The sequence below is a fragment of the Physeter macrocephalus genome, chromosome 7 (assembly GCF_002837175.3).
Source record: "Physeter macrocephalus isolate SW-GA chromosome 7, ASM283717v5, whole genome shotgun sequence".
Taxonomy (NCBI): domain Eukaryota; kingdom Metazoa; phylum Chordata; class Mammalia; order Artiodactyla; family Physeteridae; genus Physeter; species Physeter macrocephalus.
The window spans coordinates 119,377,327-119,398,991 of NC_041220.1; the positions used below are offsets into that span (position 1 = coordinate 119,377,327).

The 21,665-nt window shown below is 34.8% G+C and overlaps 1 protein-coding gene across 1 annotated transcript in view; it reads right to left on the reverse strand.

Annotated features, from left to right (window-relative positions):
• The window catches only part of LOC102986434 (bifunctional heparan sulfate N-deacetylase/N-sulfotransferase 4), a 157,222-nt gene extending 135,935 nt beyond the window's left edge, over positions 1-21,287 (reverse strand). Inside the window, exons 1-2 of the mRNA XM_028491537.1 lie at positions 21,203-21,287; positions 12,848-13,002 (exon numbers count right to left, since the gene is read on the reverse strand). Coding sequence (XP_028347338.1) covers positions 12,848-12,931 — 84 coding nt within the window. The 5' untranslated portion in view covers positions 12,932-13,002; positions 21,203-21,287. The remainder of the gene's footprint in view (positions 1-12,847; positions 13,003-21,202) is intronic.
• Between the last annotated feature and the right edge of the window lie 378 nt (positions 21,288-21,665).

Consider the following 21,665-nt stretch of genomic DNA (forward strand, 5'->3'; position numbering starts at 1 on the left):
ACGCGCAGGCTCAGCGGCCATGGCCCACGGGCCCAGCCGCTCCGCGGCATGTGGGATCTTCCCAGACCGGGCACGAACCCGTGTCCCCTGCATTGGCAGGCAGACTCTGAACCACTGCGCCACCAGGGAAGCCCTGATATATATTTTGTCGGAAGAGTGGAACACGTTCTGGGCACTGTCTTGTGCCCTTTCTCAGCTCCCTCTGCTTGGATGCCCTGTTCCTGCCTTCTGCCTCAAGCACACCTACTCATTTTTCACAAGTGTTGTTATCTCAATTGTCTGTCCTGTTTATTATTTTTCTTCCTCTTATAACTAACCCGTGTCTCCTTTGTGGCTATGCTGGGCTCTGTACCTGTCTCTCCAAAACCCAAAATGCTGTTTTGTTAAACTGAAGTTAAATCTCAAGAATAAACAGCATCTCATTCATTTTTGCATCCTTGGTGTCAAGTAAAGTGCTTAGTAGATAATACACATTCATTAATTATCTGCTGAGGAGAGGAAGGAAGGAGAAGAGGGAGAAAGAAAGGGAAGAAAGAAGAAAGAAATGAACAAACAGCTGAACAAATGAAAGACGGGAGTTACTTTTTCACACTGGAGGACGTATCTGAAAATTTGGGGACATAATTGGAAAGCAATAATTTCAAAGATTCAAGAGTTCACATATACATGGATCAACTTTTTTTAAATATTTCGCTTATTTTCTTTAAAAACACAACTTTTATCATCAATGTTCCTTCTTCCTGGAATGTTTGGTAAGATATTGGTCTCTTTGAATCACTAAAAATTAGTGACCACATTCAGTAGTGAATGATGGATAGATGGAGGACTGCAAAGCAAATTAGACTATCTTGTATCTGTTCCCAATTTGCATATTACATTACCTTGAAGAAGTCACTTGGTGGTTTTACAGTCATTATCAACCTCTTATTTCAAAAGGAATGATCACATGCTTCCTGAAGAAATATGGTAAAAATGATGGTAGCCATGATGATGATGATGATGATGACGGCAAACGCTTTTTGAAAGACTTACGTGCCAAGCACTTAGCTAAGCATTATACACATATAAACATGTACCCACATCACCTAAACCTCGTAAAAACCTTTGTGGTAGAAACATCTATCATCTCCAGTTTACACATTGATAATTAAAGCACTGGAATTTTAAGTCATTTGCTAAGGGCACCCATCTAGTTATTGGCAAAGAAGCAATCTGAACCAAGATACATCTGAAGTTAAACTCATGAACTTAATACTCAGGGCAATTAGGCTGTGTCACACACAGGGTAAATTCACATCATAAAAGATTTTTATGTATAAAAATAGTTAAGGTTTAGTTTTCTGCAGAGGAACATGAATTTTTCTTTTGTATTTTGTGCACAGTTTATTGCTCTGTATTATATAAATAAAACTTAATATTTAGAGGAAATATTTATTTACCTTAAAGCAAGTAAACTGAATATTAACAACTACTTTAAGCAGTTATCAGCTTACCTCCTAGGGGGAAATCTTTGTTGCAATTATTATATGTATCAGCACTTGAAAAGAATTGGAGGTCCTCTAGTTAATCTTAAAATATTATTTAAATGCATAAAAACCATAAAGCAGAAAGAATGACTTTCAAGACTTTATACTTACTAAAAATAATGATAACAAGGTATCCAGAACAGATAGGTGCAAACCTTGGTAGATTCATATCAATGCATCTGAGTAATATAAATAGTTCATTTCCTTCAATTATTGCTACCCAATATTAAAGTGCATTTTGTAGGTGGCATTTATTCCTTTGAGATTAAACATGTTCAGGAAAAAAATAGCTACTATACAGAAAAAAGATGCTGCAGCTAAAATAGGGGTTTGGGGGATGGGAGTGTCTGATGGTGTCCTCTGCTAAAAAAATCAAGTAGATAAATATGTATTGTAGAAATTTTCTGTCTAAGGGAAATTCTTTTATCTACCCGTCAATACCAGACTGGCAAGTCAAGGACTGACCATGATACAACACATGACAAGAAAAGCCATTTTTTTCTCTAAATCCATTACTAAGCAGTATGAATATTAATAGCTAATGAAAAACCAATTCTAATTTCCAGGCAAAAAGTTTATCCTATTCTTCATGTCCTAGGTTTGGTGGAAAACAGAAATGGAGAACTTTAGTGACTGCTTGAATAAACTAGCTAAGAACTTCATTAAACAATATCATCCTACTTGTAAAAAGGCCAAAAACCTATACCTATCTGCTGTCAATGGGTAGCTGAAGGGAAATCAAAATATTTTCACTTGCTACACAATACATTGATAATTATGCCATTAATACACGAAATTTGCCATATTAATCTTTGAAATTTTATACAATAATATCTACTTTTCTCAATACAGAAGAAAGGTCTGGGTTCTTCAACTATTATTCAACTTTGCAGAAGTCACATATATTACCTTAATTACCTGGACTATGGTTAACAAAAGGCCGTTAGAATAACAGGGCACACAAGTTGGTTCATTTTACCTTGGGAAGATACTGTCTGGTTCTCCCACAGATAATCAGCTCTTGCTTGGGGTGTTGTATGGTGCAATTGAGAGCACTGAATTGGGAACCACGAGGCAGAGTGTGGGTTCTCTGTGTGACCAAGTACAAGTCACTAATGAGCTCAGGTTTTTCATTTGTGAAATTGAGAGCTTTCATTATCACTTTAGAAACAAATCTAAGAAGCCTACTCTACCTGCTTTCCAAGCTCAGGGCAATTCAGATTCACATAATTTTACAGATATCAGGGGCTTCAGTAGTCATCTAGTTTGACCACTTCGTTTTACTGAAATGGGAATCTGGTTACTAGGCCCAGATAACATGACAATGGCTAGAAGAGAAAGCTACCAGCATTACAAACAATAGACTGGAAAACTAGAAAAAGTAGACACAAGAATTCAAAAATTCTACGAACATAGTTTAGGAGCAAATAATCCACATCATCACAGCTGACTCTGAGAGCACAGCAGGAAAAGAGTACAGTAAAATCATTTGTATTAACATGAAAACCTTCAGCCGTCGTGAAAAATGTGTCATGATGTATGTGTCATGATGTGTCATGATGTACACGTTTACCATTTTAAAAGTGGTAAGTTATATATTTTAAAAGGTTACTCTCTGAAATGCTTAAAACAATAAAGCACTCAAATGGTGAAGATTTTCAGTCACAAATGAATAGCTCACTTATTGTAACACAATATTTTATCTTGATATAGCATATATTAAAGGTTGAATCTATAGGTGTGCAATTTTTTCACACAAAGTTTTATTCACTTTTATTGTAAATAAAACACAAGAATATTAACAGGAAGGTACAAAGGATTGTGATATTTCAATATTGTCACAGAAAAGGGATATGGTAATGGATGAATTGTGTCTGTGAACAATAGTTTCGAACAAGAGATGAGAAATATATGCATATATAATATAAAAAGAAAAAATTAACAGACATAATGATGAAGGGATAGCTCTACTGACCACATGGATATATGGAAATACTTTTAAACAGTTGGAAAATGCCGTCTATAAATAAACGTTCTATATTCAGTAACAACATCATTTAAACGCTCATATAAATGAGCTTCAAGTTTGCTGGCTGGTATCCTATAATCTTCCCACTGTGATTTTATTATTTTCTTCTTTCTGAACACCATTTTGCTCATCATAGGTTTCCAATATGTAGAATTAAATATATTCAAGTTCATACAAATATTCCATTTACTAAACATTTAGCAAATTTTCACTGCTCTGTCTTCCAAGGAAATGCCATTAATATTTGATTTCATTATTTAATGCTTTTTCAAGCTTAAAAATATATTTTGCCTGTTTCAGGATTAAAAACTGATACAAAAAATTGTTTCCAAAAATATAGTGGGTTTTAATTTGAAAACCCAGTCTAGAAATTCTAGCTTATCAGGAAATTACCAGCAATTAGAGCTGCATTTCTATCACAGGGCTTAAATCTAAAAGTAGGATGGCAACTTTGGTATGGAGAATTAGGATAGTGGATTACACATATTGAAGTGTATGAAAAACGAAGTAAAATAAAAGTGGTCCCATCCTTAAGGAGCAAGGAAAAGGGAAAATGGAAGATAACACTGGAACACAGGCAATTTACTTTTAGGTAGAAGAGACAAAGGCAGTACTTTCTTCTCTCTCTTCTACTTCTTTGCGGTACTGGCAAGGATAACTTTTGAATTAACACAAGATGATGCCACTAAAATATTCTTTAACCCATGCCTTTCTAATTTGTTCTTAAGAGTGTGTATATGGTGTAGAGAATGGGAGGTAAGGAAATGCTCCTCCAAATTCAAGAACCCCAGAGCCTGGATGACATTAGGTTAGCAGTGACTTGTAGGAAGAGTAGGAGAAACTTGGGGTCAAAACCAGAGTCACCAAACTGGGAGGAGGAGCGCAACACAAGTGTGATAACTGTGAAAAACAACAGTCATCATCAAGGACTGCATGAAGGGAGGCACACTGGAGACTTTCAAGTATCATTCATTAAAAAATGAGATGGGAGCATATAATACACAATATAAGGGGCCAGATGCTAGGGCCTTGTGGGCTATTTTAAGGTAGTTTGAAAGGCCTTGAGACAAAAATGTGACAGAATCTGAATTACATGTTAACAAGATCATTGTAGTTGCTTTGATAAGAATAGACTCAACAGGGCCAAGAGTGGAACTGGAGACCAGTGAAGAGGCTATAGAAACAAATTAGTCAAGAAATGATGATAGATATCAGCCCTTTCATTTTTCAAAGTCAAGTGGTAAATATATAATAGTAAAGATGTCTTCTGTCTAAACAAATTGTCTAGAACTATAGTTAAGGCTGAGTAATTTTTTATTAAATCAAAATAGTTGGAAAGTCCTCCTTTGTTCTCCAGTTCAAAACATGATTCATTTAGAGATATGCAGAGATGGGTAATAGCTCTCCTTGGTTACATATTTTGCAGCCAGACTTTTAACTTTTATTATATCAATAGGACAGTCATATGAAAATACTTTAATAAGGACATACATTTGAAATATCTATAGTCTTTTAAGAGACTATCAGCAAGACACTGCATGAAAAAATATTCACGAGCCTTCATTTAAAATAGTCTATGTCCAGCTTAAAAAAAAAAAGAAATGATGATAGAATTCAGACATCTGGAATGGGGCTGTGAGGAGCTCAGTGGTCCCTTTTCCAGCAAAACAACCATAACTGGCAGAAATTATTTTTTTAAAAAACCAAGCATTTAAAATCTCTGGAAAATGAACAGAGAAGATACAGCAAAGAAATATTTATTCAAGAAATCTACTAAGATTGGTAAGAAGAGTGGAAGTGTGTAGCATTTGAGCCATGGCCCACCCCTTTCCCCACTTGCTCCAGTTTAAAGTGGCAAAATCCCTACCCACGTTGGGTGCAGCCAAGAACACAGGGGGTACCTCTCCTCCTCAAGGTAGCCACACTCATAGAGCAGAAACTGTACCCCAGATGCAGACCAAGAATACTGGAACCATGATTTGTCCTGGCTCCAGCTCAATTGTAGGGTGGTAGTTCTGAGCCAGGAGAGGCAAGCTGAGAGGACCAGAGGCTACTATCTCAACCCAGCACCCTGATCATAAATCTGGATATCACTCTGTGAGAAGGAGGCCATTATCTCCACCCTCAGCTCTGGAGCATTGGTGCAGAGATTTTTCCCAGGGTAGGAGGCAGATCATAAGAAGAGAGGGTTCCTAAGTTCTCTCGAAGGGAACTGACTTTTTTTGGGACAGAGAGTTAAGAAGTTCAAACCTAAGGTCACTCTTGAAAACAAATGATGATTTTGATAATAAGCAATTAAGAGGAGGTTGTTTTTATTTTAATTAAGATTAACAACAAGCTGATAATAGACCAAACAAAAGTTTACTAGACAGAATCAGGGAAAGAGACAGCTCGGGTTACTCCTGGAGTCATAAAAAGCCTCATATACTGGCTTCAAAGACTACTGTGAAAAGGGCCAGATTTTAATGGTTCAGACTATGGCACAATTTGCATCCTAGGGCATTGTCAAAAACAATAAAGCATATTGTTGGTAATTACTGTAGGTTCCTATCTGGCTAACTTTTATACCTGGCTAGCTGTCTACCACAGGCAGACAGCTTAATAGAGACATCAGGAAAAGATGCAAAAGCAACCTTACTAAAAATACTGTTATGCCAGAGTGACTGTGCTGCCTCTGAGGAGTAGCGTTGAGGCTACACACTACAGGGGAAAGAGTCTTCACTTCAATTTTCCAATCATATACTAAACAAATAAACAGATGAGTAAATATCAATAACAACAACAAAACCCTGGAGATGGGGGGAGGGAGTCAATATCAAGAGTGCTACAAACATTATTTAAAATGTCCAGTTTTAAGCAGAAAATTACAAGATATGCAAAGAAACTGGAAGGGTGATCTATAGACAGGACAATAAAGTAAGCAATGCAAACTGCCTTTAAAGGGCCCAGATGCCAGACTTAGTAGACAAAGATTTCAAATGTATTCTAAGAACTGAAACGAACCATACTTCCAGACGTAAAGGAATATATGATAACAGTGACTCATCAAATAGATCATATCAATAAAAAGACAGAAATTATTAAAAAAGAATCAAGTGGAAATCCTGCAATTGAAAAGTACAATTATTAAAATGAAAAATTTATTAGAGAGGTTCAACAGTACATTAGAGCTGGCAGAAGAAAGATCCCATGAACTTAAATATAGATCTATAGAGATTATGCAGTCTGAAGAACAGAGAGGAAAAAAATAAGAAAATTCAATAGAATCTCAGAGAAATGTAGGACACTGTTAAGTGCATCAGTATATTTGGTTATTACCTTAACACCACAACCAGACAAAGATATCATAATAAAAGAAAACTACAGATGAATATCCTTATGAATATAGACGCAAAACCCTCAACAAAACACTAGCAGTTAAATTCAACAACATATGAAAAGCATTATACACCATGGCCAATAGGATTTATCACACACACGTAAGGTTGGTTTCACATCTAAAAATCAATTAATGTAATATACTATAACAATAAAAAAAGAAAAATAAAACAAAATCAACTGGATAGACACCAAAAAAAAAAATCATGTGACAAATCCAACAGCCTTTTATGATAAAAATACTCAACTGAGTAGGAATAGACAGAAAATTCAACTTGATAATGAGTATCTATAAAAAGCCCACAATTAAGATCATGCTTAATGGTGAAGGACTGGATGCTTCCCTCCTAAGATCAGGAATAAGACAAGGATATTTGCTCTTACCATTTCTATTCAACATTATATTCCAGGTTCTAGTCAGGGAAATTAGAAAATAAAATGAAATAAACTGTATCCAAACTGGAGAAGAAGTAAAACTATCTTTATTTACATATAACATGATCTTGCATATAGACTATCCTGAGGAATCTATTAAAAAAACCTCTAGAACTAATAAATGAGTACAGCAAATTTGAAGGTTACAAGGTCCATATACAAAAATCAATTGTACTTCTATGCATAAAAATGAACAATGTGAAAATGGAATTAATAAAAAATTCCACTTACAATAGCATTAAAAAGAATACAATACTTAGGATTATTTTTAATAAAAGCAGTGCAAAACATAGACCCTGAAAATTATAAAATACTGTTGGAAGAAATTAAAGACCACCTAAATAAATGGAAAAACAGCCCATGTTTATGTATCAGAAGAGCTAATGTTGTTAAGATGACAATATTTCCCAAATTGATCTGTGGATTAAATGCTATCCTTATCAAAATCCCAGCTGGCCATTGTGCAGAAATTGATAAGCTGATCCTACAATTCATATGGTAATTTCAAAGAACTTCAAAGAGCCAAAACAATCTGCATGTTGTGAGTTGCCCTCTAGAGTGGCCCACATGGTGAGGAACAGAGGGTGGACCCAGGCAACAACTGAGGAGAAACTCAGGTCCATAGTCTAACAATCCATGAGGAACTGAATCTTGTCAACAACCATGTGAGTGAGCTTCAGAGCTGGTCCACCCTCTAGTTGAGCCTTGAAATGACTGCTGCCCCAGCTGACACCTTGGATGAAGTCTTTTAAGAGATCCTGAACTGCAGGATCCAGTTAAGTCATATTCAACTTTCTGACCTACACAAACTGTTAGATATCAGTGTGTGTTGTTTTAAGTTGTTAAGTCTTGGGCTAATTTGTTATGAAGCAATAGATGACAAATACACTCAATTACCAAAGTATTTTACATGGATATTTGTACCACAAGGGTGTGTATTCTGAAGGATCCCTCAAGAACTCATGCAATTGCTGAAAATATTTTAAACTTCTCTTTGCCTGGATGCTTTGCTTCTTTGTATTTTATTTAAATCCATGTTCATGTAAATGTCTACTCTGCTGAGTGTACAGACTGCCTTATACATCATTGAACCTCCAAAATACATTATTTGCTCCATAGTAAGCTTTCATCAAATCAATATTTGTTCACAGTTTTACTTTTGATTAAATATTATTACCTTCTCTACATTTCCTACCATTGAAATATGTTGTTAGTTGTAATTATCAGGGTTTTTTGACATCTGGTATTTGATGTACAGCATAAGGCTACATACTGCATCATTTAGTAAACATAGAGGCTTAGCAGCTATTGAAAGGCAGCTCTCCCTCTGTTTTATTTCATTGTGCCATTAATTCCACTATCATACTCCTTTATTTTTTAATTGAAATCTCTACATAGCTGATTTAGTGTGCAGGTCATTACGACACAAAGATTGTTCATAGTTGCTCTTTGAACAGTTTGGGTTTTTATGAGAAAATTTAAATGTCAGAATTTTTCATATCAGGGATATTGTGCTTATTACGAAAAAAAGTTATATAGAGTTCATAAATATGTGCAGTGTTTTAAAAGCAGATTTTAAAACCTGTGCCTTTATTTCAAGAATCCTTTACTTATTTACTTATGAATAAGGTTTCCAAATGTTTGATAAAATGTCAAAAAAAAAAACCATCACAGCATTTTTGAAAAGTTACCACTGAAGACGGAAAGTGCTCTTTTTCCCTTTGGGATATTTTTGGTCTGCTATTAGTGAACTGAAAAGCTCCACTCATTTGGAAATTTTAATGAATCTATACACAAAACTTACAACAACAAACCACCATTTCTTACTTTTCCCCCACAAATTTATTGTGAAATAAAAATAAATAATTCAGGTTTATGCTACAGGCATTCTCTCTGTGTTTGAGAAGGAGATGTGGGTTAAGCCAGGAATGATTTTTGGTAGCTTTTTCATCAAGCATTTTAATATTAGCTGATTATTCTTATTCTCCCTAGCCTTAATTTTTCTGTTGTCATCTTTGAAGTGTTGTTTTTATTTAGTGACAATAAAAAGTCACTAAAATAAAACTAATCATACTAAAAGTATGATTTAGTAAAAAAAAAGGATCAAAATTATTTCCCCCACCCTACTGCCATACAAGTATAGTGTCTTGCAATGACCATATCTGGGTTGCCTGTGCTAATCATTAGATTAACACCTTCTATAAAAACATACACATGCATGCACACTCATGGCATATATGTTCATGGATTAAACATGCATACACATATATATGCACACACAAACACACACTCACACTGCATACACATGTGCTCATGGATTAAACACAGACATACATGTAACTGCCCATACATACACACATTCACACTGCATACATATGTGTGCATGGATTAAGAAATAATGATGCTGTACAGTAATAATAGTTCTTCTGACATAATGAAATAGTAAAGAAACAGCCTTGCAATATGTTTTTCTCATGACTTTTAGACATATAACAACAGAAAATAAACTCTATCCAGAGGGAATTCAGAGAAATTCTGCAAATGGAACCATTTCAATTGATTAACAGTTTTTGAAATATCAGTATGAAGCTACTAATATGTTGTTTGAATCATTTTTGTAATTGTCGTCGGAACAACTGTGCCTTTCACTGAGAGTCCCTCTGTCAGCCAAGGTCATACCGAGGAATAGGGAGGAATGTCAGGATGAAATAAAAAAGAGATTTAAACACTTTTGATTTTTTTCAGTATAAATTGGTCATTTAGTTTGAAAATCTCTTCCCATAATTGCTTCGATTGCAGCTAGATTAGTATTTCAAGATGTCCATTCCAAATCTGTGGACTGATGTCAATGATCACAGAATTTTAGAATTGGAATTGATCAGTGGATTATCTGGCCCAGTGCTTCTGGTTGGCAGATGAGTTGATTTAAATTAATTATCTAAAAACTCTGTAGTTTAGAGAGTGAAAAAGGGAATCATTACCATCTCAGGGGAGGAAACCGAGGCATAAAGATATTAAATGAGTTGCCAGCTGTATTAGAACTTGTTACTAACTGTCAGGGATAGTCAGGGATAAAATTTAGCCTGCTAATATAGTGCTTTCCACTACCCTATCCCATCTTGATACTGTTGAGGGTTTTGAAGTGTCATCTGGGTACGGAAAGATAATAATTTAATAAGAAAGAAATACATTTCCTGGCTCTTTGAACAACACACATATTGCCATCCTAGGTTTACAGTTAAAGGTGGGGTTCTGAATGTCACCGCTTGAAGAATCTTGAGAAGTTTTATTGAGCTCAACACCAGAAGGAAAAGGACAATGTCATTTCAGTATGTGTGTTTAACGGACTTCACTTTAGTTATCATATTTTGATTATGCAACATATAGTAAGATATCTTTCTTACAAAGTATATTTATAGGCTTCAGTCTAGTTTCTAGCCACCGACTAAACAAATGTAATTGTTCTGAATGGACTCTAAATAGCTTTCAACATTTCATTACCAAGTAATTACATCTGAGTCTTTCCCAGTGCTCTCAGCATGGCTTTAAAAAAAAGTTACACAAACAGGTGAAATCAACCATTATGAAACATAATCTACATGCCTAAAAAGCAAGGCTTCAGAGTGGGAATGAGGTGGGGGGAAGGTTTAAGCCAAAAGATAAACACAATCTATTTTCAAGGTAACTGCACTGAGAGAATTCAGCATGCTTACTCAAGGTAAGTTTATTTTTTTGAAAAAGGAATATTTACTTAATTTTCCAACGTTATGAAGCAGTACAAAATTTTTAGACATTCCCCCAAAGTAAGTGAGGATCAAACTTTTATAAATCCATATTTTGAAAAATATTTGGCTTTTGTAAAGTAAGACAACTGCATAATTGTCTGGACTTAGAAATATCATAATTGATTAATTAACACCCATTGAATGCTTATTGTATTCCAGGCACTGCTCTAAGCACATTATACATTTCCTCAAAACAGTCGCATGAGGTAGTTGTCATGATTATTTTCATTTTTACAGATGGGGAAACTGAGACACAGAGTCTAAGTAATTGTTGCTCAGGATCAAGCAGCCATTGATGGAAGGTCAGGATTCAAACACAGGAAATCTGGCGATTGAGTTAATGATCTTAATGGCTTTTTATACTCCCACACTTACTAGTAAGGATCCTATGTGCAGATTTGACACAGTCCCGGAGCTTTAGAGATGGAAAGAGGGGTGAGTCATTAACATAATAGCTAGGCATAACATTATTAAATATCATTGTACTCATATGGCCTTGGGTCTACGCCTCCCAATTTGGCTTGTAAAAAATCAAACATATCAGCAATCATCCAGTGCAAATGAACTGTTTATTTTAAATGAAAACTTGAAGACAGAGTTTTTAACTGGGGCCCAGGGTCTTTGGGGAATTCACATACCCCTTGTGACCAACTGCCACACTGTGTGAAGATGGGAGAATATGCATCTGAGTATTTTTCTGGGGAAAATATTGCTTTCATTATATTGTTAAAAGGATACATGATTTACTTGATATCCAGCACAGGGGTGGACAGGCTTTCTCGGTAAAGGTCCAGATAGTTAATATTTTGGGCTCTGTGGGACATATCATCTCTTTTGCAGCTACCCAACTCTGCTGTTGCAGTGAAAAAGCAGCTGCAGACATGCATGAAGAGAAGAGTTGTGGTACTGTTCCAATAACACTTTATTTATGGACATTGAAATTTGAATTTTATATAATTTTTATGTCACAGAATATTACTGTCTTTGTTTTTCATTTTAAGACGAAATTTAGAAAACCCCAAACAAAACTACCTTAGTTCAGGAACAATAAAAAGCAAGCAGCAGGCCAGGTTTGACCCATAGGCCACAGTTTGCCAACTGCTAGTCCAGAACAGTGGTTCTCAAAGTGCAGTCCCAGCAGCAAGGGCATCCTCTGAGAATTTGTTGGAAATGCAAATTCTCAGGCCTCTTGGACAATCTACCAAACCAGAAACTCCAGGAGTGGGCCTAGCACCGGTGTCTTAAAAAGTCTTCTAGGTGAAAAAGTTACATGCTAAAGTTTGAGAAGCACCGATCTAGAGTCATTGTTCTAATGATTCAATTTATCCGTCTATTTATTCACCCTGGCAACAAATACTTTTTGGGACGGCAATTATCATGTACTAGGAATACAATGGAGAAAGTACTATTTTCCCTCTTCATAGAATAACCCTTCCATAAATCAGGAGATGGTAACTCTCTGTCAATGACCAATTTTTCTGAAATACATTTTACAGCACATCACGACCCAATACATATACACACACGTGCCTGAAACAAAATAATACAAAGCAATGTGTACCCTTAATACTTGTGATGCGCTCTGGTATCTTCTGTTCCATTCTATATATTTCTATTGGATTAAATCCAATAAATTGATTTTACAATATAGCACAACTCAAAGTTTGAAAAGTTCTGCAATAAAATGTGCTCACCAGTGCAAATTCCTTGTTGAGAATCATCTGCTCCACTAAAGATGACTCATTGTGGAAGAGATGGGGCTGCATGTGGCTCCACATGTGAGGAAACCACCAGAACTCATCCACAGAACGAAGTAAAAGGTCATCTCCTTCATCCTCCTCTTCAGTCCCTGTAGAGCATATAAAATGGCTTAAGTGAAAATTCTACATTAGCTAAAGGTTATGCTTGTCATATTTTTGTTATTCTTCTTGCTACTGATACATAAATCTGATTTTGTGTTGTTCTAATAAAAGAGAAATGACCGTACCCTAAATTATATCAGAGGCAATGTGGGTTGGGGGGGTAAGTGCAGATAGTTGTTTAGATTTAGAACTTAGGGGAATTTTATCACTGACATTGTTTAGAATAGCTAGCATATGGTGGTAATAAAAAAAAGACCGAGTTTTAGTCAATTTATTTTTGTTTTAAATTCATTAACTCTTAATTCTCTCCTTTGTTGCATACATAGGGGAAGAGTAGTCAAAGGTGATTATTCTTTTTACTCTTAAAAATATTTCTGCATATAAGTCTAATATTGAGATGAAAAATCTTTAAATTTAATTGATGAAGTTTGTTTATATTTTTCTGATTATAAAACAATATGTGCTTACCGAAGCAATGTGAGAAGGATAGACAAGTGATACATAAAACTCAGAAACAAAAAACAAAACAACGTCTTCCAGAAACAGGCTCCGGACGCGCAGGCCCAGCGGCCATGGCTCACGGGCCCAGCCGCTCCGCGGCACGTGGGATCCTCCCAGACCGGGGCGCGAACCCAGTTCCCCTGCATCGGCAGGCGGACGCGCAACCGCTGCGCCACCAGGGAAGCCCTCTACTTATTTTTTTAAAAGTTGAGGTCTTACTGTATAAATACGTTTGTGTCCTTACATTTTAAACTTACCATTATGAACAAACATTTCTCATTTTGATACAAATATTTTATAAAATGTAAACAATAAATCTATTAACACGATAGAAACTTGACTTGAGAATTTAAAACTAATATTAATTTCTCATCCTCTATTAGGAAAATTTGCTAACAATGCCCAATGCATAGAAAAAAGTATCTGTCGTGCCACAAGTGAAAAACAATTAAAGAAAGGAAGGAAAAACAACATCAGCAACTTAGTTCCAAGGAAATTCACTATGTTGCAGGCTATCCAAGAACATTTTCACCGTATGAATTCATAGTTTTTGTACAATTTTACAACATTCAGTCCAATTTTAAAATATTCTGAATCAATAGTATAAGAATTGATTCCTATGTGCTTTCTAGATACTTAACTAAATAAGGAAAGTAATAAATCCTGGCTTACAGTGTGAGGTATATTTATTTGGATTTTTTAAAAAATTGGAGTATGTTTTATAGGTGATTTTATATCCTTTACTTAAGTAAATATTAAGGAAAAGTTTTAAAAGACTCTTCTTTAAATATTCCATTTGAGTGCCCTATAGTAAAGACTGCATGAATCATGAAGTAGTGCCATGAAATGGTTAAAGCATATATTTGTTAAAGCATATATTTGGCTATGTGATCTTGTATAAGTTAACTTCTTTGAGTCTTTGTTTCCTGGTTTAAAAATGGGGAAATGAATATCTATCTCATAGGCTCTTGTGAAGAGTCAAGGAGATCAATTTATTAAAGCACTTAACATTGTGAATTGCAGATAGTTAGCATTCATAAATATTAGGATCACTTTCTTCTTTTTTTTTTTTTTTTTTTTTTGTGGTATGCGGGCCTCCCTCTGTTGTGGCCTCTCCCGTTGCGGAGCACAGGCTCCGGACGCGCAGGCTCAGTGGCCATGGCCCACGGGCCCAGCCGCTCCGCGTTATGTGGGATCCTCCCAGACCAGGGCGCGAACCCGGTTCCCCTTCATCGGCAGGCGGACGCGCAACCGCTGCGCCACCAGGGAAGCCCCCACTTTCTTCTTAAAAATAGTATCTACTGGTTTATACCTGTGGTGTTCTAAATTTACATGTTTCCACACATTATGAAAAATATTGCCTGCCTATATTATTAAATTCTTGAAGTCAGAGACTGGATCCCTTTAATATGCATTGTATCATGCCACTTCCCCAGGAGAATAAATAAGGGAATAATTTAATTCAGTCTTAATATATATAGTCAGTGAATTTTAGAGCCTTCATATGTCTGCTTAAGTGCATGTCAATTTCTGTGTATTTATGTATATGTAGTATTCTTGGTATATATTCCATAATCCATAATTCTCAAAAAGTGTAAGGACCACCAAGTTTAGTTAGTATTTTGGCACTGTTACTGCTATAACAGTTGCTACTATATAAATATATAAAGGGTAAAGAAATAGGACTTTTGAACATGATAAAGTTCTGTGAATTAGATAAGCAGACAAAAATTCTTAATTTTTGTTAACTTGAGCCCAAACTGTTAGAAATATAGACTTACAATTCATTGGCTTTTGTTAATATATTGAGAATTTCAAATATTGAAATCCAAATGAAGAGAAGTTTGTCACTTCCTCAGATGGATTTTAAGTATGAAGTGTTTACGCCATAGACCAAGTGTCTCTCATGGTCATAATTTAGCAGACTAAGGCATAGATTAGAAAGAGCTACTTTATGTCACGTGAGATGAATGAATTGATCGTTCTCCCACAGTTCTGTTGTACTTTGAATATAGAATGTTTGAGAAATGCTTCCATTCACTTTAAACTCCACAGATTGTTATTGGAAGCGGCAGGAAGCACATAATGCATACTTGACCAAGAAAGAGGTCAATTACTCAATTTAAAGAAAATTTTGCCGACTACTGATATAAACAGATGTATAACTGATCCTAAAATCTTGGTGATTTTTATACCAGAGAGTGTGTTAATTTATAAGTACTCCCCACAAGGTTAAGAGTGATATTTAAAACCTCTTTTTTTTTACTCCTTGGGTTAATTCCCCATCAGCCTTTCTCTTATTTTATACAGGTCATATAATTCAAAGCCACATAAGCCTAGCTCATGACACTAGAATTTGCTTAATGAAAAATGTGATATCAAGTCATGCTGAGGGACCAAAGAATTTCAAATATTTTCAGATCTAGCTAAATTAAAATATTAAATTTTTGACTCCTTGTATCCACTTATTTTTTTATACCTAATTTATGATTAAATTACACTTGAGAATATAATTTACAGTTCATACATGACTATATTTAGCACAAGTTCTAGTACATTAAGGTGTCTATGTTCAAATTGAGCCTTTCACTTCTAACCTGATCTAGATTCAAATCTACATCATTGTTAATTAAAAATATGGTACTTTTTGTTCTCATTTAAATGTTATGTCATTTTGCTTTACTGATTCCCAGAGGATAAAAGTATTTTAATTCAGAAGTAAAATATTTATGCACTCAATTTCTTTGTTTCCGCTCTTGGAGGATCTGTGTTATGAGATAATAATGTGCTTCTAGAAGTTTTTAAGTCTGCCAAAATAAGAATAATTTTAGCAAGATTTGGGCTATAGGTTAGTTTCCATAAGGCACAGTTGTGACATTAAAATCAGATACATAAATGAATGCAATATATCGTATCAAGGAGAAAAACTCTATAACCATCCTGATAGATGCAGAAAAAGTACTGGAGAAATTCAGCAACCAGGCACATATATTTTTAAAGTTCCTCAGCAAACTAGGAGTAGATGGAAATTCCTCGACCCAATAAAAGGCATCTACAAAAAAACATCTACACCTAATGTTATATTTAATGCCAAACTAAATGTTTTCTACCTAATACTGGGGACAAGGCAAGGATGTGTGATCTCATCACTTTCATTCAGTGTTGCAATGGAGAGCCTTGCCAACTCAATAAAAAGATAATAAAAGGCCTACAGATGTGAAAGGAAAAAGTAAAACTTACTTTATTCGCAGATGATATGATTGTACACATTGAAAATCCTAAAGAATCTACAATAAAAACTATTTTAACTAATAGGTGAATATAGGAAGACTACAAGATTAATATTTAAAAAACCATTTGCTATTCTGTATACTAGGACAGTGAACAATTACAAAATAAAACTCAAAAACGCCATTCACAATAGTATCAAAAAACGTAAAATACCCATAAATTTAAGAAAAATATCTAAGACCTCTACAATAAAAACTACCTTACTATTTCTGAGACAAACTTTAAAGCCCTAAATAAATAGAGAGATATGAGTGTTCATGGATCAAAACGACTCAATTTTGTGGCTAGATCAATTTTCCCTGAATTATCTATGGATTCAGATTCTAAAATAAATCTATAGATTCAAAATCTTAGGAAGCTTTTTAAAAGAAATTGATGGATATTTAAAAAACTTATAGTGCTATAAAGCAAAGGACCTAGAACAGGTGCTGAAAACTAGAAATAGAAGCTAAAACTATAAAACTTCTACATGTATTATAGATCTCACAATACATCGTTATCATTTTTGTTTTAAACTGTATGCTAACATTTGAAGAAATTTAAAAATGAAATAAACTTCTTTTGTATTTACATGTAAAAAAAATCAGATACATACAATTCCATTGTCTGCATTATCAATTTTGTACAAATGTTTGTCTTATATTCGCTATTATATATGAAATATAGTAATTCCTCAATTGCAAGAAGAGGTTTCTAATTTTCTTTGTACAGTGTACCTGGCACAGTTCCATATAAGTGGGTATAGAATAAACTCATTTTAAATAGTATACTAAATGAAAAGAATCATTTGATGATGAAAATTGATTACAAGCTATCTGTATTTCCAAAACTGGAAAATAAAGCCTGGGGAATAATTCAATATTTTAAAATAATATTTGATTCTTAAAAATAATTTAAAAAGTAATAATAATAGAAACTTACATTGCATGACATGCTATGCACCGTTCTAGATAAGAGAGATATTATTATTCCCATTTTGGAGATGTGAAAATTGAGGTACAGAAAAGTGATCTGTTTATGTTCACATAGCTAGCGAAATGTCAGAGACTAGGTTTAAACAAAAGCAGGCCATTTCCAATGTCTAGTCTTTGAGCCAATACATTATACAGAAAAGCAAAAGCAAACAAAAGAGAATAAATGTGACACTGTTTTTTACTTTCATGTTTAAAAGTTAATAGTTTTATAATAAAGATCTGTTTTCTTTATATAAAAATGACCTCTTATAGAAAAGACCAGTATTTATCCAATTTGTAAATATTATACGAGGTAATTGTTTGATTCATATTCAATTCATTATTAGTTGCAGAGAATGGCAATGACTGCCACCAGAAATCATGTCTACAAAAAATGTTTGTAGCCTTCCATCCCTACAAGGCATCTTAATCCTGTAATGTCTCCATTTTTCAATTGAGTTTTCATTGTGCAATTCCAATCATGCTTTAAATATTTCCAGACTAAAATATTTTACTCTGAACTCCATGCTTTTATTTTTTTACTTTTAATCAACAGAATGTCCTTCCCCTTTCAATTTGGCACCCGTGAGTGACTGACTTTTAGGAAAGGCTTAGTGATATGTCCTTTTTGGGTGAGATTGTTTTTAGCATGTGAAGGACAGAGAAACTGAACAGGAAAGAATACATGGAAAATACAAATAAGTGAAGCAGTCTGAGAAGGCAGAATCTATCATTATTACAGTGGGCATATGTGATTAAATGTCTTCAAAACAATGAGGCTCATCAATCAGTATCTGCACGCATTGGGAAATCAGATCATCCCGGGAGAGATCTGAGACACTCATTATGACAAGGCCATCTTCTCATGGTTACACATCACAACCAAGCGCATAGGTGAGGAAAACACTTTCCTGATTTGTTAAGCTCCCAATAGTTAAACCTCGATATAGGAATGTGACTAGAAAGGGGAGAGGCATGCCCTCTCCATAGTGAATATCATCAATGTTTAACTCCACTCTGGAAGAAACCTTGATATCCCCGAGCGACTAAATTAAGTACTTAATATATACGACTGCACCCTTGAAAAATGTCATGGATGCATTTCAATGATTCTACACATAAAGTAGCAAATCAAATAAAGTTTCATATTTATGTGAAGGTAATTAAACTTCCAGGACTCACAAATTTATATATATATATATGTATATATATATATACACATATATATAGCTTAGTCTCTAAAGTGAGTTATCCCACAGCATAACAGGATAGTGTTTCTTCCAGTATTTTTATTAGGTTAGTACTAACATAAAGAGTCAATAAGGTTCATTTAAGAGATATAATTATAATACCATTTTTTGTTATTGTTGTTTGGTACCTTCCTCCAACAACCGTCCCTGTGATATTTACTAGTGTGTTGTTCATTTCCTAGTGGATGTGTAGTGTGTACATGTTCGGGATTATAAAAAAGAAATGGGAAGTGTTATAACCTGCTATGAACATTAATGCTGCAAATGTCTGGCAGATTTAATAGGTCTGAATATGAAAAGTATATAAAAGCTGAGGCTCTTATTCAGATATATTTCAGCCAAAAGAATGGCTTTACTTACCCTATACAGCTATTTAAGACAAAACAGTACTGTTTGTGTGTGAACTCCAAATAATCCCATATTTTTTCCCCCAGCATGAGTAGATACAGCCTTTAGAGCTACCTGCTTTATAACTTCATAGTTGGTGATTCTTAGGTCTGAACTCATTTCCTGAGGGGGCTTTTGAAAAGGATTTACAACACCATGTCTATTTTCAAAATTGTAAGCTAGAATTGCTTTGCCTGTGCAGATGTGATGACCCAAATCTTTCTCTGCAAAATGTCCTCTTAAAATATGCAATGATTTGATTTATCAACTGGTCTAAATACAACTTTTCCTTCTATTACTTTAAACAGATTTACATGTTTCAGAGCAGGAGGAAAAAAGCATTAAAGAAAAGCCAATAAGACATTGCTACTTCAATATTCTCATAAACCATGCTGAGCTTCTTTGGGTAAATATTAAAAAGCCTCTTTGGGTAAACATTAAAAAGCCTCTTTGGGTAAATGAACTACATATATGATAATAAAAGACTACCTTTGCATGGGATATATATATATATATATTTTTTAATATTATTATTATTTTTGAATTAATTTATTTGGCTGCATGGGGTCTTTGCTGCTGCGTGCGGGCTTTCTCTAGTTGCAGCAAGCGATGGCTTCTCTTGTTGCAGAGCACAGGCTCTAGGCGTGTGGGCTTCAGTAGTTGTGTCACGTGGGCTCAGCAGTTGTGGCTCACGGGCTTAGTTGCTCCTCAGCATGTGGGATCCTCCCGGACCAGGGCTCGAACCCGTGTCCCCTGCATTGGCAGGCGGATTCCTAACCACTGCGCCACCAGGGAAGCCCTGCATGGGATATTTTTGATGAGTCACTAAACTGCATGCATTCATAGAGAATACTATGAAATGTTTTCACTAAGGTACTGTGAAGTAAGAACAATGCAGAGTCCTAAACGAAGCATTTAGCTTTCACCAGAGATGCAGAAATAGAAGCAGATAGTAGGTATTGCCCTAATACAGGCTGTAAGACACCATTTTGTGCCATTTTTGTTATTACTATCCGACAATCACTTTTACGCACATAGTTTTCTCTATACTAGTGTCTGACATTGTAATGTTGCTATTCAGAAAATAAGAGTCAAATTCTGGAGGTAAAGATGGGTAAAGAGGTGAGAAATATCAGAACATAGAGTAGTGCATGAACACCGTTCACATTTTGAGAATCTGTTGAGAGGCTGAGACTGAACAGAAGTGCAACTGTGACTAGATAGACATGGAAAGAAATATAAACCTGATTGTGATGGTATTAATGCATGTTGGGCCAAATCCCTGTAATATTTTTAAGGAAAATCCTGCAAGGGAAGGTAAATTAAGCAAGATGACTCAAAATCTATTAAATTTCTTTGAGGCTATAAAATTCCTCTCTTATCACTAGATGTTTTCAAAAGGAAAATAATACATACAAAAATGTCACCTGGATTGTCCTACAATTTAAAAACACTGTCCATTATTATTATTATCATTATTATGTCATTGTCATCATCATCATCATTGTCATCACTATGCTTCCTACTTAGGCTATGCTGACACAAGATGCACAGACACACTTAGAACAATGGTTATAGTTTCTTTTACTGAGTTGACAAAGTCAGTTCTCTTCCTCTTTTGCCCTTGATTCTAACAGTATTTGAAAAAGTAAACAAGTTCATTGATTTTGGATTTGGCTACTCATAACGCACCCAAGTTTTTCCCATAATCAGCCTGGATATTCTATTTCTCCTACTTGTGAAACATTAAAAATCCTCTCTCCTATTTATATGTAGCTGCCTGAGAACACAAAGCTCCTTCTTACCTGTGTGGTAAAACTTCCCTGAAAATCCAAGGTTGAAGGTAAAATTTGCAACCTGAGTGCGCAGTAAATTTTGAGTCTCTAGTAATGCCTGAAATAAATAAGAAATTAACATGATTTTAGAAAAATAAATATGAAGATTTGGGATGCCTCTTTTTCAAAAGTGTATGCATGAGTGAAACAAAATGTGGGCTTTGTTGCTTTTTGGGTTTTTGATGGCTACTGGTATGTGCTATTCATATTTTAGGTATTATAATCACTATTGTTACTATTTTTATTGAAGGTTACAAGTTATGAAGCAGTTAAGTCCTAAGCATATTATAAGCGGCTGAGAGGCAATTCTCCAACCACACAGCACTGAAATCATTTTTCATTCATTTCAGATTATCACACTTTTCCTTGGGGAAAATTTTTCAGAATTATTGGATGCAGACAGGTCCTATATTTGTTGGTAAAGGATAAGAAG